This window comes from Ceratotherium simum, chromosome 34 (genome assembly GCF_057802395.1).
Source record: "Ceratotherium simum simum isolate JZ-2026a chromosome 34, ASM5780239v1, whole genome shotgun sequence".
In the NCBI taxonomy this organism is placed as follows: Eukaryota; Metazoa; Chordata; class Mammalia; order Perissodactyla; family Rhinocerotidae; genus Ceratotherium; species Ceratotherium simum.
Window position 1 is genome coordinate 852,864 of NC_141933.1, and position 14,626 is coordinate 867,489.

Sequence of the window (14,626 nt, forward strand, 5' to 3'; positions counted from 1 at the left end):
TGGCGGTTTCCCCTGGAGATCAGGAGGGCAGATGCGTGGTCCCCCATGGCTGGTCAGACCAATCCTACTGTCCACAAGCAGGTCCTGAAGGGTGCCCCCCACCCCCCCAGCAAGGGTCCCTTCCTCCCCAGGAGCCCGGAGGAGACCCCAGCCGGCCAGCTCCATACGTGGGCATGGCAGGCGGCAAAGGTGGCGCTGTTGATGATGCTGCACTGCTTCTGGGCCCAGGACTTGCGGTATGGGTTGGCAGTGCAGGGGTCCTTGGGGGCCGAGGCATCCGGGCAGGACGGGGAGAACTTCCAGCTGTTGCCAAACTCCAGTGCGTTGCCCACTACGGACTGGCTCCGTGTGGTGAAGTCGTTGACGGCGTTGTCGTCGAAGTTCCCGCACAGCCCGCAGACCCTCCCCTACAGACACAGAGACAGGCGGGGCCCGGGGGCTCAGGGCACACCCAGGAGGGGCCCAGGCCCCCTCCCACCCCTCTGCCTCCCCCTGGGGCCCACACTTTCCCCAGGACACCCCAGGAGGAAGAATATAGAGCGAGGCTCCCACGCAGCCCCACTCGGCGCCAAGACCACAGGGCATGCCTCAGTCTCTCCTGGAGGAGAGGCACGGGAGAAACACATAGTGGGCTAAACAGTGTCTCCCAAAGACAGGCTTGGGCCCTGACCCGGGACCCCTGGGCATGGCCCCATGTGGAAATAGGGTCTCCGTGGACGGGATCCAGTTAAGATGAGGGCATCCTGGATCAGGGCGGGCTGGTCCAGTGACTGGTGCCCTCATAAGATGAGAGAAATTTGGACACAGACACACAGAGTGAGGCCAGGAATATGATGACGGAGGCAGAAGTTGGGGTGATAAGACCACAAGACCAGGAATGCCTGGGGCCACCAGAAGCTGGATGGGGCGGCCAGGAAGGGTCCTCCCCTAGAGCATCCAGAGGGAGCACAGCCCTGGGACACATGGACTGGGCTTCTAGTGTCCAGAGCCGTGAGAGAAGGAGCCACAGTTTGTGACAATGTGTTCTGGCAGCCACAGGACAGTGACACACAGCAAAGGGCCTCAGACCTGCCCAGCTCCCTGGAGGCAAGTCCAGGCTCAGTCCCTCCTCTCTCTCTCTGTCTCTCTTGTCTCTGACTCTTTGTCTTTGCCTGTCTCTCTCTCTCTCTCTGTCTCTGCATCTCTGTCTCTCTGTCTATCTCTCTCTCTATCTCTGTCTCTCTCTCTGTGTCTGTCTCTCTCTGTCTCTGTCTCTTTGTCTCGCTCTGTCTCTCTCTCTCTCTGTACCTCTGTCTATCTCTCTGTCTCTGTCTCTCTGTCTATCTCTGTCTCTGTTTATCTCTGTCTATCTCTGTCTCTCTCTCTGTGTATCTCTTTCTCTGTCTCTCTCTCTGTCTCTGTCTCTCAGTCTCTGTCTCTTTGTCTCGCTCTGTCTCTGTCTCTCTCTGTGTCTCTCTGTCTGTCTTTATCTCTCTCTCTCTCTCTGTCTGTTTCTCTCTGTCTCTGTCTCTCTGCCCTCACCCCACAGCCGGCCCTTGTTCTGGGGGTGAGGGTGGCTGTCCTCGGCCGGGCCTGACCTTGAACTCGGGGCTAAGCCTGATGAAGATGCTGGTCTTCATGTCCCACAGCAGCAGCAGGCCGACGTCGGTGTCCACCACCAGGTAGATGCCCATCTGGCGGATGGAGTAGGGCACCTCCTGCCCCGCGCCCTTCCTGATCACCTCCGCTTTCCCATCACTCAGCTTCAGCTCGTAGCTCTGTGCAGGGAAGGGTCACTCAGGGCCTGGGTGAGGACCCTGGGCCACCTCCCGGGCGGGTCCACCTGTCCTGGCTCGGCTGTGGGAGTGCAGCCTTCCTAGGGGCTCCCTGGAGCCTCCCAAGGGGGTGCCCCGGCCCCTGCCCACCCATTGCTCACCCCCAGGAAGATCTTGATGGCCTTGGAGCAGGTGGTCCCTGTGGTGCCGCAAGGGACGTTCTCAGTGACGACACGGAAGGCTTCCTGGGTGCTGCTGTTTCGGCTGCAGTGGTCCTGGGGGAGGAGGAGGGCTGTCCCAGGGGGGAGGCCGGCCCTGCCCAACTTCCCGCGATGAGGCTGGACTGGGAGCGCCGGGCCAGCGGGAGAGCGCGGGGCCACGTACCTGAACCAGCGTGTACTCGCAGTCCCCGCTGAAGCTGTAGCGCTGCCCATCGAAGGTGAGGTAGTGGCCATCTCCGTACACGGCGCAGGTGGCCAGGCAGGGCTCATCCGTGCACTGCCACACTCTGTTCTTACAGGTGCTGGTGGGGAGCCGCAGATCAGGCCCAAGCCGGGAGGGGGCAGGGATGGGGCGCCCCCTAGAGGCTCCGGTGGGGTGCGGCCTTCAGGCCCTGAGCAGGGGACACCGCGGGCCTCGCTGCCTGGGGCTGCCCACGTGGCGTCAGGTGTGGGCTGCACCACCGGCCGCAGGAGCTTGCCCCCCTCCCGCCCCCAGGATGGGCCCCGAGCCCCCCACGTACCAGGTGTTGCAGCCCACCCGGATGGTCTCGCCGGCCTGGTAGCTGGCATCGTTATGCACGCAGGGGCAGTCGGCCGCAGCAATGCAGCCGCCTTGGCCGTCAGCCACCAGCCCGTGGGGACACACGCAGCCAGACACACACTGGGAGCTATACTGTGGGGCAGGGCAGACACAGCTCAGTGGCCCGGGGGACAGAACAGAGAGCAGAAGGTCCCCCTGGGGTCCCCAGCAGGGCCCGCGTCCACCCGGGTGGGCTACCCAGGGACCAGAGGGGCAGGAGGGCCAGCAAGCCTACGGGCAGGGGTCCTCTTGGGACCAGCGTGGGTGGGCGTCTCTGCAGGTGCCCTGGAGGGCTGAGCAGGTGCGGGGTCATCAGAGGGTCATCGGGGTTATTGGAGGTCACTGGAGTCCAGGGCATCAGGGGCACTTACACAGTCCATGTCCAGTGTGTGGCAGCTCTTCTGACAGCCGGCACCGCTGGCCCCGGCTGTGGCGTTGCGGCAGTCGAAGTAGACCATGGGCGATGCACAGACTGCGGAGAGGAGGGGACCGTTCAGGGGACCCCGACCTCCACCCGCCAGGCTTGCGCTGCCCAGTCGACCTGTGTGTCTCCCGACAGCTGAGTCGCGGCAGCCCTGGGGCGTGGCCAGCATGTGTGCGTGTGCATGTGCGTGTGCGTGTGCATGTGCGCGTGTGTGTGTGTATGTGAGGCCCACACACCCTCACCGCCCCCTCGCTGAGTCCAGAGGGCACAGACCAGGCCTGACAGAGATGCTGATCCACACCCACTCGCCAGGCTGACATGGGGGGTGTTAACCCAAAGCTTCTGGTGGAGATGACCAAGGCCCCTCCCGCCCTCCCTGGCAGGCTCACCTGAGGTGGGGACGTGGCCTCCAATGCAGGTCAGCCTGCCCTGGGTGCAGGTGCTGTGAAGAGAAGGTGGTCAGAGGGCCGCCCAGCCCTACCCGTCCTGCCCGCCCACCCGACGGGGGTCTTACCAGATGGCCCCGCTCTCGTGGAGAGACTCCCCGTTGGGGACCACGGAGCCTCCGAGGTAGCAGGGACAGCTGGTGGCCGGCACACACTTGCCCGTGTCGTCCAGGAAGGTGTCATGGGGGCAGGCGCAGCCGTCCACGGTGACGAAGCTGATGCCACAGGTGACGTCCTCTTCACTCCGGGCACGGCAGGTGGGCTGGCAGGTGCTGATGTTGTACTGGTAGGTCATCGACTTGGGGCAGGTGGTTGTGGGCTTCGCTGCAGGATGCCAGGAAGTGGGCAGCTCTCAGGACAGAGCCAGCAGCCGTCCCCGCAAGCCCTCCTGGCTCCCCCGTCCCCACCAGGTCCCCCCTCATTGGCCTGGATTCTCCTTGGCCTCTGAGCCCAGAGTGGGGACGAGGGCCCGTGAGCATCTGCCCCAGGGCCCATTGGCCTCAGGCTCCCCGCACACTCACCGCAGACGCCGTCCCTCCAGTCACTGAGCAGCACGCCCTTGGCTGCGCAGGCCCGCACGTAGGAGGACAGAGCCGCGCACATGCAGGCCTCGCTCTTCTCGCAGTTACACGTGTCGAACATGCAGTTCTGGGGACAAGGCCGTCGGGGGGCCGTCAGGGACCCCAGCCAACACGTGGCGAGCATCCCCCCACGCTGCCAGCCCCCCACCCGCCTCCTCCAGAACCGCTCCCCGAGCCCTCGCCAGGGCTCCTGCTCCCTTGCACAGCACATCTGGGGGCCGAGCTCTCTGGCTGGGTGGGGGCGCTGGTAGGACCCCCCTCTTCTCGGTGACTCAGCAAGCCCCCGCACGTCGGCCTCAGACTCCAGAGCATCTCGGCCACCACCAATTTCTCATTTGGCCCCCAGGGCCCAGCGGGCTACAGATGCTCACGGTTTGCCCCCTGCCTGGTGTGGGGCTGGGGGCATGGGGCAAACAGCAAACATGCGGTGAGGGTGTGAGGGAGGGAATGAATGAATGAATGAGGACAAGGGGGTTGGAGCTGGAGAGACCTGCTGGCCCCAGACACCCTGCCACGGCCCTCAGGACCACGCTGGGCCCTCCCGGACCCCCTGGGGGCGGCCGCGTGGCCAGAGGGGAGAGCAGGCCAGCGATTACCGCGTAGTAGGTGCTGGGGCTCACGGCGCTGTGGCACCCAGAGAAGGAGCCGTGGGGGTCCGTCAGCCGGGAGCACCAGTGCTGAGCGTACTTCTCTGTGGACAGAGGAGGAAGGGTGGTCAGGCGGCCGGACGGTCGGCCTCCAACAGAAGCTACACAGAGACGCACAACCTTCCTTTTACCCCGAGCTCCCGCCGCTCCACAGAAAGCAATGCCGGGCGAGAGCAATTCGGGGCTCCTTCTCCTGCCCAGGTCAGCAGGCATGAGGGCCTCCACGCCCTGCCCTGCACTCCAGCAACACCCTGTTCCTTTTTTTCCGGAACTTTCCACGGAACTGCACAAGTGTCAGTGAGTTTGCCTGTTGACCACCTGACCTCCCCCCTTCAGGGCCGGAGTGAAAGCTGGAGCCCGTGCCTGGACCTCACGGCCCAGGGGGCCCCAGCAGGCAGGTAGGCCTGCGGGCCGGATGGACACACGCACCGTTCTCCACGCTGAGGGAGCAGGGGTCCTCGAAGCTGTTCTTGACGTTGGGGCAGGCGGCCTGGGTCTTCCAGGTGTTGACGAAGGCAGCGGCCGTGCCCTCCACCACGCCGCTGAGGGTCCGGAAGTCATCGGCCTGGTTCTGGTTGAAGTTCCCGCACAGGCCTGGGGACAAGAGGGCGGTGTGAGGCCCCCGTGCGCCCCAGCCGCCAAGGGTGGGCTCAGGCCCCAGGGCGGGTGGTGCCTCTTACCGCAGGTCAGCCCCTGGAGCGCGGGCGCCAGCCTCACGAACACCTGCATGGTGGGCACCAGCTGCACGTCCAGCTGCAGGTCCAGGTTGGTCTGGGCGATGATGAAGAAGGTTGAGGGTCTGAAGAGTGTGATGTTGGCTGCGGACACAGGGCACAGGGATCTCAGTGGGGTGTGAGGGGCAGGACCCTCTGGGGGCCAGGGCCAGCGCCCTCACCTGCAGAGACGGGCAGCTGGGTGTAGATCTGATTCACAAACACCTCCCCGCTGGCCTTGATCACGATGACCTGAGAGCAGCATGGAGCAGGATTAGCGAGGAGCCGGGCCAGGGACAGCCAGCGCCCTCGGCGGCCCCCAGAGGCTGTGAAATGTGCCTGCGAGACCTCTGCCTGCGGGGCGCGGGCTCCCGCGAGGAGGGGCTGACGACCCATGTCCCCTCTGCCCATCCTAGGTTTTCTGCGAGGACTGTGCACTTTTCAGTCACGTGAAAACCAAATCAGTTTTATAAAATAGAGAAGCCGACATTGGTGAAGCAGCCGTGCTGCCAGGAGGCCCCCGAGTACCCTCCTCCTGGGCTGGTTGGGGTGGGCGTGGGGGCCCTGGTGCCGACCCTGAGCCTTCCGTTTGGGAGTGGAACTCAGAAGACTCATGAGAGGTGGATGCAGCGAGTGGGGCAGGAGGGTCCACGGGCCATGCAAGCGCTCAGGCAAAAGTCACTTGCCTGGAAAGATGGGCACCCTCCCCGACCCCCCCGGGGTCCGGCTCACCGTATGCCCCCCACCCAGGCTCAGCGTCAGGCTCTTCAGGCAGGTCTCGCTGTCCGTCAGCCCACACTTGCGCAGGTCGGCCAGCACGGTGAAGGCGCTGCTGTTACAGGGCTGCAGACAGGGTCCTCATTCTCCGCCCGGCACCCCCAGCCCGCCTCCTCCTCCCTGCCCACCCCCGGGCCCCTGGTGTGGGTGCCGGGAGCTGGGGGCATTTCCTGGGGGACTCAGCATCCGGGTGGCCACATGCAGCCTGGGCAGGGGAAGGCTGGGCAAGGAGCCACAGCCGGATGGGGCCCCGCAGCGGCTCTGTGGGGCGAGGCCCGGGCTGTACCTTGGCCAGCACATAGGTGCAGTCCCCGTGCACCGTGTACAGCCTCTCGTCGAACGTGGAGAAGTGGGTGCCGCCCAGCACAGAGCACGTGCCCGGGCACGGCACCTCCTGGCAGCTCCACTGGCCTCCTGAGCAGGTGCTGAGAGCAGGGAGAGACCGCATGTGTGCGGGCCCGGGGAGCGTCCAGCCCCAGCCTCCGCATCGGCAGGCAGATGGGGTCTTGCCCAGGCCAGCCTGCGACAGACGCTGGGCCCGTCGGCATCTGTCTGGGGACCCACTGGTCCAGGGCTCTGAGTGGGAGAGGACGACCAGTGCACGGATCACAGCCCCTAGAGGGGCCAACCCAGGGCAGGTCCAGAGGGGACGGGAGGGCAGGAGCCAACCCAGGGCAGGTCCAGAGGGGACGGGAGGGCCGTGGCTGTCCCATGGCAGGTTCTGGGGGACCGGAGGGCAGGGGCCTGGGGTCCTACCAGTTGGTGCAGTCTGTGGAGTAAGTGGCCCCTGGCGCGTAGGTGGCCCCGTTGTACACACAGGAGCAGTGGGACTCGGGGATGCAGCCAGTCTGGCCAATGTCATCGAGCACCATCCCTGCAGAGGCAGGCAGGCCGTGTGGCAGGTGCTGGGCTGTGTCCATCACCTGACCGTGTGGAGGGGACTGGCCCTCTTCCCCTGGTGGCCCTGCCCCTCGGGGGGTCCTCAGACTGAGAACCGGAGGGCCCAGGGACTCCACGGGTTGGGTCAGAGGGGCCTTTCTTCCAAGTATCTGGCGTGGCAGCGCCAGCCATCGGGGACCCAGAATGCGTCTGTGTGATTTTTGGGGATGGGGGCCCCATCTCACCCTCGGGGCAGAAGCAGCCGGCAACGCAGTGGTCCTCACAGAGCTGTGAGTGCTCGCGGTTGGAGCAGGTGTCGGAGCACGGCGAGCCGCACTCGTGGTACCGCATGTTGAGGGGGCACGTCAGCGCTGCAGGGAGGACAGGCTGCGTCATGTCCTGCCCCTGCCCTAGGACCCGAGGCAGGACCACGTGATGGGCTGGGCCAGGCGGGGCACTCACGGCAGAGGTCAGGGCCCCTCCAGTCCTGGGGCAGCCCCCCGGCGTGCGCGCACTGGCGGGAGTACTCGGCGAGCGTGTGGCAGATGCAGCTGGTCAGGTTGTCTTGCTCGCAGAGGCAGAGGTCCTGATGGCAGGCCTCCACGTAGCTGCTGGCGTCCACCAGTGCGTTACAGCCCGAGAACGGCCTGCTGCTCAGGATTTCCTCACAGAGGCCCTGGGGCAGAGGCCGGGGCCCACACTGAGTCCAGGCTCCCGAGTCCCCTGGGTTCACAGCCCCCACCGCCTCGGCCCGTGGCTTGTGGGAGAATGACCCCAATCCCGACTCCTGCCCCCGCCCCGGGCCCTGTTCACTCTGGGGCCTACCAAGCCAGTCGAGCAGTTCACTAGGGACACGGGGATGGGGTCCTGACACTGCTCCGTGGGGCCATCCAACTTCTGCAGATTCCCAAACTCCATGGGGGTCAGCTTGACGTCTGCAGGAAGCACAGCGCCGGGCTCTTTGCAGGCTCTCAGTGCCTTTCGCCACCCTCACAGCGCCTGAGGTGTCCCAGCTACGCCTGCCTCCCCCATCCACACTGCCCGGTTAAGCAGCAGCTACACAGGACATTCGGGGGATCTGGAGATGAACTGAGGAACCCCCGGGGCATTGGGGGCATGTCCGACGCTCTGCGGCCCGCAAACAGCCAGAGGGCTGGAGAGTGACCCTGGGCTCCTGGTGGCCCTCGGAGCCCAGCAAAGCCTGCACTGGGCCCGCCTGGCCGGGGCCACTGGATGCCTGGGCAGGATCGGACCCCTCCATGAAGCCCTTACAGGTGAGCTTCACGCGCCTGGCAGAGGGGAGCCGGGAATCTGGGGCTCTGGCTGGTGCTGGGCACACGGAAGGCCACTGCTTGGTGGCAGAGACTCAAAGACCAAGAAGCAGTGACAGAGTCTGACCAGAGGCTGGTCTGTAACTTCAGGTGAGAGTGCGTGGTCACGGGCGCCCACTGCCCAGAACAACAGCTCTGAGGATAAGAGGGCCCAGCAGGAGGTTTGCTTCCAGCTGCCCTGCCAAGAGCATGCTAGCGTGCCAGGACTGTGTGCACATGTGTGTGCGCACATGTGCACGCTGGGATTGTGAGGGTGTGCAGGTGCATCTGTGCCCGTGTGCATGCATGTGTGTACACGTCTGCATGGGAATCGTGCATGTGTACAGGTCTGTGTGAGCATGCATGTGTACACATATTGGAGACGTCTGACTTGGGACCCTGGAAGACAGTCTTCAGGGAGCACTGGGAAGGAGTGGGAGCCGACGGTGTGGGGGCTGGCTGGGCCGGGCCGGGAGGCGGGGGGCTTACTGTGGGAGAAGAACTCGTTGAAAACGGGGACTCCGTTGAAGTCTCCACAGAGCCCGCAGGTCTGGTTGGCGTATTTGGCATCCAGCTCCAGCTGGAAGGAGAGGACACGTCAGATGCCTGGACCCACAAGGGACGCCCCAAGATGGGAAGAACAGACCAGAGTGGGAGCCAACATTCCCAAGGAGGGGCTGGGGCTCCTCACAGAGGAGACACGGGCCGTGGACTCTCCCCATGCACTCCATGAATCCGTGAACCCGAGCAGGGTTCTGTCCTGGAGGAGACGCCCCACACGTGCAGGCTCTCCGTCTTGGGGTGTAGGCCCTGGGGCCCCATTAGCAGCTGGGCCCCCATCCTCACTGGCCGTGTGCAGCGGGCTCTGACCTTCCCACCCACCTTCGCCCAGAACACTTTCTTCCCTCCCTGGGGAGGCTGTCAGGCTGGAGGTGCGTGCCTGGCCCCCCACCCCTGGCCTCCCGGCCACCTCCACTGGCCCCCAGTCTCACCAGGAGGCTGTCGTCCTGGTTCCACATGAAGACCAGACCCAGCCTGGCCACCACCTTCACGTAGCTGCTGCTATGCTCGATGAGGACCCCGGACTGGCTGAAGGGCAGCTGAATTCTGTGGAGAGAGGGCCCAGCTGAGGCACCGAGGAGCACGTGAGGCCGGGGGCAACAGAGGTCTGGACCTCAGGCAGGGAGGGTCCCTACAGGCATGTATGTGACAAGTTCACGGCGCCCGTGGACGGTGCTGGTGGGCATGAGGACAGGACACCCCGGAGCTCTGGAGTGGAGAAGAATGAGGCAGGGGCCCACTTCCAGGGGCAGAAAAGAGCCCTGGGCCCCCGGGAGGAGCAGGTGGGCCGAGCACAGGGGCCTGGGGAGGCCAGCGCCCGGCTCCTCTCTCAGGTACTTGCCCACGTCCCCCCTACGACCTCCCAGGGACCCAGGCTCACAGGCGACCGTTGACCAGGACCGAGCTGTTGGTCAGCTCAACGACCATGCCGTCGAGCTTCATGACGACCCTGTTCAGCATGGTGGCGTTGGACGCCCGGCCACGGCGGAGCTGGACATTGAAGTCCTCGTAGGCGGCGCTGCAGTGCGCGGAGAAGACGTAGTTGCAGAGGCCGGGGAAGCGGAAGACGTCACCGTCGAAGGTCTTGTAGTGGAAGTCGCCCCAGGTGCTGCACACCCGCCCGTTGTGCGCCGGGTTCGCGGCTGCGGGCAAAGCAGCCGCTGTTCTGAAGGCGCAGCCCCCACCCCCCGCTCCCATGCCCCCACATGCTGGAGTCTGGGGCACGCTGCCGCCCGAGGGCAGGGCATCTGGGGGGTCCTGCCTGCACCCAAGATGTTCTGGGCCTTGAACCCTCTTCCAATACTTGTTCAAGGTCCTCCCGGAAAGCTGGGTCGCCTTTCCAGCTGGCCCCTCTGGGTCTGAGGGATGGAGAGCTCAGCCAGCATGGCCCCCCAGCCCGGCCTTGCGAGGTCTCACTCACCTCGCATCACAGGGGTGGTCCTCAGAGACGAGAGGATGGTCACCCCACGAAGTGGGTCCCCTGTGGGAACAGGGTCATGGTGATGCACAGCCCCGCCCCCCACCCCCCCACACCTCCCACCCATCTGCAGGCTCGACGTCAGCTGGGGTGGGAATCTGAGGAGACGTTTTAGAGTCGGCCGTTGGAGGCAGCTGGCTCCCAGGCCGACTCACTTCTGCGTGTGTGCGGCCCCCCTGCCTGTCAAATACACTCAGGGGCAGCAAAGACTTCCACAGGCCAAACAGCTTTCCCTTCCTCTGGGCTGTCGCTGGGAGAGGACCCCTGGGGCTGTCAGCTCACACCCACATGGCCCAGACACTGTTTGCACAGCAGGGGCTCCTTGTGCCCAGAGTCTCAGAAAAGCCTGAATCAACACCAGCAGCTCACGACGTCCGCTGGGTGCTGAGATCAGGCACAGCTGAGCCTCCCTGGGGGCCCGGTTTGGGGAAATGCAAACTGAGGTTGGCTGGGTTCGCCCCTGAAGCCCCGCCTTGTGTTGGGGCATCTGGCCACGCCAGGGGCCTCCCCTCACCCACTCGCCTCTACCAGGGCCCCACCGAACATGGCCCCTACCCCGTCCGCACAGCGTGGACGGGCATAGAAATACCCTGAGAGGCCGCCCACCAGCCCCCTTCAAGGCGAGAGGACTCATGTGCAGCTGAGGTATCAGGAGGTGAGCAGGGAGAATTGAAGACGTGGCTGTGAGTTCAGCTGGCCCTGCAGCCTGTCCCCCACTGTCTGCAGTGGGATGGAGGGACGATGGCAAGCAGCATACAGGGGGGCTGCCAGGTAACCGACCAGGTCTATGTATGCGGGGCTGTCCTCCAGCCCCCCAAGTTCTGACCCCTCAATGATGGCCCAATGCGAGTGGCCGCTCGGGGGCTCTGCCACACTGGGGCAGGGCGGGGCGGCTCTGACAGGTGGGGAGTTGACTCACCGCCAGGCCCCTGGTGGACTGAAGGGAGGTCCAGGTACTCATAGCCGGGTTCCGCAGAGCCATCGTGGGCCTGGCCTGCGGGAAGAGGAGAGGACACAGGGCCTTAGCCGGGCAGGCAGGGCACGCGCCTCACTATCAGATGGGGCACACGGAGGGAGGGACGGAAAGGCCAGGAACGGGTGGGGGTTCTCTGTATGGGGCTGGGGGCGCTGGGAGGGTCTCTGTCCACGCAGCCAAGCATCTGAGGTCGCCCCAGGCCCACAGTGATCACAACCCTCCTTGAACTTCCGCTCGTCTTGGCCCCACGAGCACTTGGGGGGGGGGGGCTGGCCCTGACCTGGTGTCTCCAGGGGCCATTCATTCACAGTGTCTACCATGGGCTGGGCGCTGGTCTCCCAGCTCAGGACATGGGGGCAACACCCCACCCTGTGCTGCAGCTATTGAGGGATCAGACGGTAAAAGACGGGTCCGTTACAGCTTGTCAGGAGGCACAGGGCTCTGGTGGGAAACTTGGAACAGGTTGGGGGGCCTGGGCGCCAAGAGTGGGGACAGGGCTGCACCCTACACGGGGTGCTCAGGGCCGCTGCCCAGATGAGGGCTCCGCACAGGGGAGGCTGGGGCAGGGGGCCGAGGCCACCCCGAGAACCCTGTGAGGCTGATATCTGGGGTCCTCAGAGCCCATGCCAGCGTGGAAGGGCACCAGACCCGCCACCCAGGACCCTGTGAGGGAAGGCCCAGACCTGAGGGCGAGGATGGGGGGGCCACGGCTTCACCCACAGATGTGCCCCTTTCCTCGGCTCGCCCCAGGACCACCCACCCTCATCTCTGAAGTGTGCCGAGGGAGCGCCCGGCGGGGGCCAGCCCAGCACAGGGATGGGAGGGAGGCCTTCCCAGCTCTGGGACTGTCTGGCAGCAGCAGGAGGCTGGGCACTGGGGGGTGAGCTGCGTAGGGCAGCGAGGACTTCACGTGCCGTGTCGTGGTCCCTGCATGCTGAGTCCTGCTCTGCCGTTCCAGGAGCCCCAGGAGCATCGCCCCCCACCCCAGGCAGCTCCTTCTGGAACACGCTGTCACCCCACACCTGTCTAAGACACAGCCATCCCCTGGGAAGCAGAGGTAGGAGGTGCAGGCCCAGGTAGGGGGGCCTCAGAGGGCCACGGGGACTGTGAGCCTCTCCCTGTCACCTTCACAGCTGTGGGCCCCACCATCACCCTCCACCCAAGGCTGAGACCCCCAGGAGGCCCCCATCGAGGCACAGATGGGGAAAGTGAGCTGGTGAACTGGGGATGCATGAAGGGGGTCCCAGGGGCAGGTGGGCATCTCCCCCAGGCCAGCCCAGGGGGCTGAAAGCATGCTCAGACCAGGCTGGCAGGGGCAAACGGCAGCGAGCCGCAGAGAAACACATGTGGAGGAGACCCTGTGGGCCAAAGGGCTGGCCGCTAACAGGGGAGGCGGGCAGGGGGCTCAGAGATGCTGGTCTCCTGCTCCCCCAGCTCAGGGCAGCAGCCCAATCTCAGAGGCCCCTCCCCCGACTTGGACCCCCACGCCCCTGAGAGCCCCTCCCCAACCTCACGCTGGAAGCTGCAAGATGGCTGGAGCCAGGGGCAAGGGCCCAGCTGCCCGGGGCCACTTATGGACACACTCAGCTTGCCCGGAACTCAGGGCAAGGCCTCTGAGCTGCCTGCTGCCTGCCCGGGACCGGGGCCACCCCAGGACCCGGGGGAGCAACAGGGGAGCTGGGCCGTGGCCAGGGCCAGCCTAGGAAAGCCAGCCAGCACTAGCCTTACCTGTGTGCTGGGCGCAGGCCAGGGCGAGAGCCAGCACCCAGAGTGGGGCCAGCTTTCTCCGGCCAACACCCATCGTGCGGAGGGAGGGGAGAAGTCCCCAGGGGCAGCCTCTGAGGAGGGACCTGAGTCGGCAGGAGCCTTTTGTAGCCCCAGAGCTGGCTGCAACCCAGTGGCTACACGTGGGTGGGCGGGGCAGGGCGGTGGTTCCCCTCACCCAGGTAAACAGTGGGCACTCACTCCAGGCTGGCGGGCGTCAGAGACAGGCAGAAATGGGTGTATCTGCCAGATGGGGCCCGATTTTCTGAGGGGTCCCCAAGTCCTGGCCTGCAGGCATCCTCCTGCCAGGCCCTCCACCCCAGACTTTCCCTGGGCAGGCTTCTGTGCAGCCAGACTCCTGAGTTCCTGGTGCCTGGAGAAGCCACCAGCATGCTCACTGCTGATGGGGCTGCCAGGGCAGGCCTCACCCTCGCTGGAGAGGGACTAGTGTAGCTGCACCCCCAGGGACAGGACCCTTCCCCACAGGGCAACCCCCAGCCCGGTACTGCCTGGGACCCTGGTGTGCTTCAGGCTCCTGGCCCCAGGTGGGCAGTGGGCAGCCACAAGCCAGCTTGAGTCACACGTGGGCCTGTGGCCCTGAGGGGCGGGAGCAGCTGTGCCCGCCAGGCTGGAGAGATGCCGACAAGCACCAGCCCAGAAACCGTCTGGGCAGCTCTTTGCCCTGATGGGCTCCAGCTGAGAAGGCGCCGTAGTGTAACGGACACCCGGCCCAGACCACGGGTGTGTTAGCCCCGGGCCTTGTCAGGGCTGCCAAACAAACACCCCCACCAAGGCCGGCAGCCCCACTGCCCACAGGTGGGCCTGACCAGGAGGCCCCCTGGGGAGACATGGCAGCAAAAGGAGGGGAGCTGGGAGGGTCTGGGGTCAGGGGTGCCTCCGAGCTGTTCTGAGTACTTGCTTCTTACTCTCTTGGGGCCTGTCCCAAGCTCCTTCTGGTCACCTGTTCCCTGAGCCACCCCCTCCCTGTGCCCCAACCTGGCCCTGGAAGCCTGAGAGAGAGTGCCTCACACATAACATCATGAGTGTGAGGGAGGTGGGGACGATAAATGAATGAATGAATGAGGGAGGGAGGGAGTGAATGAGTGAGTGAGTGAATGAATAAGCGAGTGAGTGAATGAGTGAGGGAGTGAGCGAATGAGTGAGGGAGTGAGTGAATGAGTGAGGGAGTGAGAGGATGAAGGAGTGGGTGAAGGAAGGAGGGAGGGAGTGAATGAATGAATGAGGGAGGGAGGGAATGAGTGAGGGAGGGAATGAATGAGGGAGGGAATGATTGAGTGAGAGAGTGAGTGATCCTACAGGAGGGGGTTGGTGCCTGATGGGGTGAGTGCCTGATGGGGTGAGTGAATGGGGGCCCCCAGGAGGCTGCTGCCTCAGACATTCTGACCCCACAGGCATAGTTGGGGCTCCCCTGCCCGGCCTTAGAGCTGGACACCACGCCACCTGGTGCTGAGCAGAGCAGAGGGGGTCCCCAGTCAGCGTATGGACAGCAGGTCCC

General features: G+C 65.1%; 1 protein-coding gene across 1 annotated transcript in view; it reads right to left on the reverse strand.

Annotated features, from left to right (window-relative positions):
- Positions 1-13,191, reverse strand: part of MUC5AC (mucin 5AC, oligomeric mucus/gel-forming) — a 34,192-nt gene extending 21,001 nt beyond the window's left edge. The window contains exons 1-25 of the mRNA XM_087422934.1: positions 13,075-13,191; positions 11,290-11,364; positions 10,314-10,373; positions 9,774-10,035; positions 9,325-9,439; positions 8,822-8,912; positions 7,848-7,957; positions 7,485-7,698; positions 7,268-7,393; positions 6,900-7,017; positions 6,430-6,568; positions 6,099-6,209; positions 5,549-5,618; positions 5,334-5,471; positions 5,083-5,247; positions 4,603-4,697; positions 3,947-4,073; positions 3,494-3,749; positions 3,369-3,421; positions 2,927-3,027; positions 2,497-2,648; positions 2,139-2,277; positions 1,916-2,029; positions 1,578-1,757; positions 168-407 (exon numbers count right to left, since the gene is read on the reverse strand). Of these exons, the coding sequence (XP_087279060.1) occupies positions 168-407; positions 1,578-1,757; positions 1,916-2,029; positions 2,139-2,277; positions 2,497-2,648; positions 2,927-3,027; positions 3,369-3,421; positions 3,494-3,749; positions 3,947-4,073; positions 4,603-4,697; positions 5,083-5,247; positions 5,334-5,471; positions 5,549-5,618; positions 6,099-6,209; positions 6,430-6,568; positions 6,900-7,017; positions 7,268-7,393; positions 7,485-7,698; positions 7,848-7,957; positions 8,822-8,912; positions 9,325-9,439; positions 9,774-10,035; positions 10,314-10,373; positions 11,290-11,364; positions 13,075-13,147 (3,324 nt within the window). The 5' untranslated portion in view covers positions 13,148-13,191. The remainder of the gene's footprint in view (positions 1-167; positions 408-1,577; positions 1,758-1,915; positions 2,030-2,138; positions 2,278-2,496; positions 2,649-2,926; positions 3,028-3,368; positions 3,422-3,493; positions 3,750-3,946; positions 4,074-4,602; positions 4,698-5,082; positions 5,248-5,333; positions 5,472-5,548; positions 5,619-6,098; positions 6,210-6,429; positions 6,569-6,899; positions 7,018-7,267; positions 7,394-7,484; positions 7,699-7,847; positions 7,958-8,821; positions 8,913-9,324; positions 9,440-9,773; positions 10,036-10,313; positions 10,374-11,289; positions 11,365-13,074) is intronic.
- Positions 13,192-14,626: the final 1,435 nt, after the last annotated feature.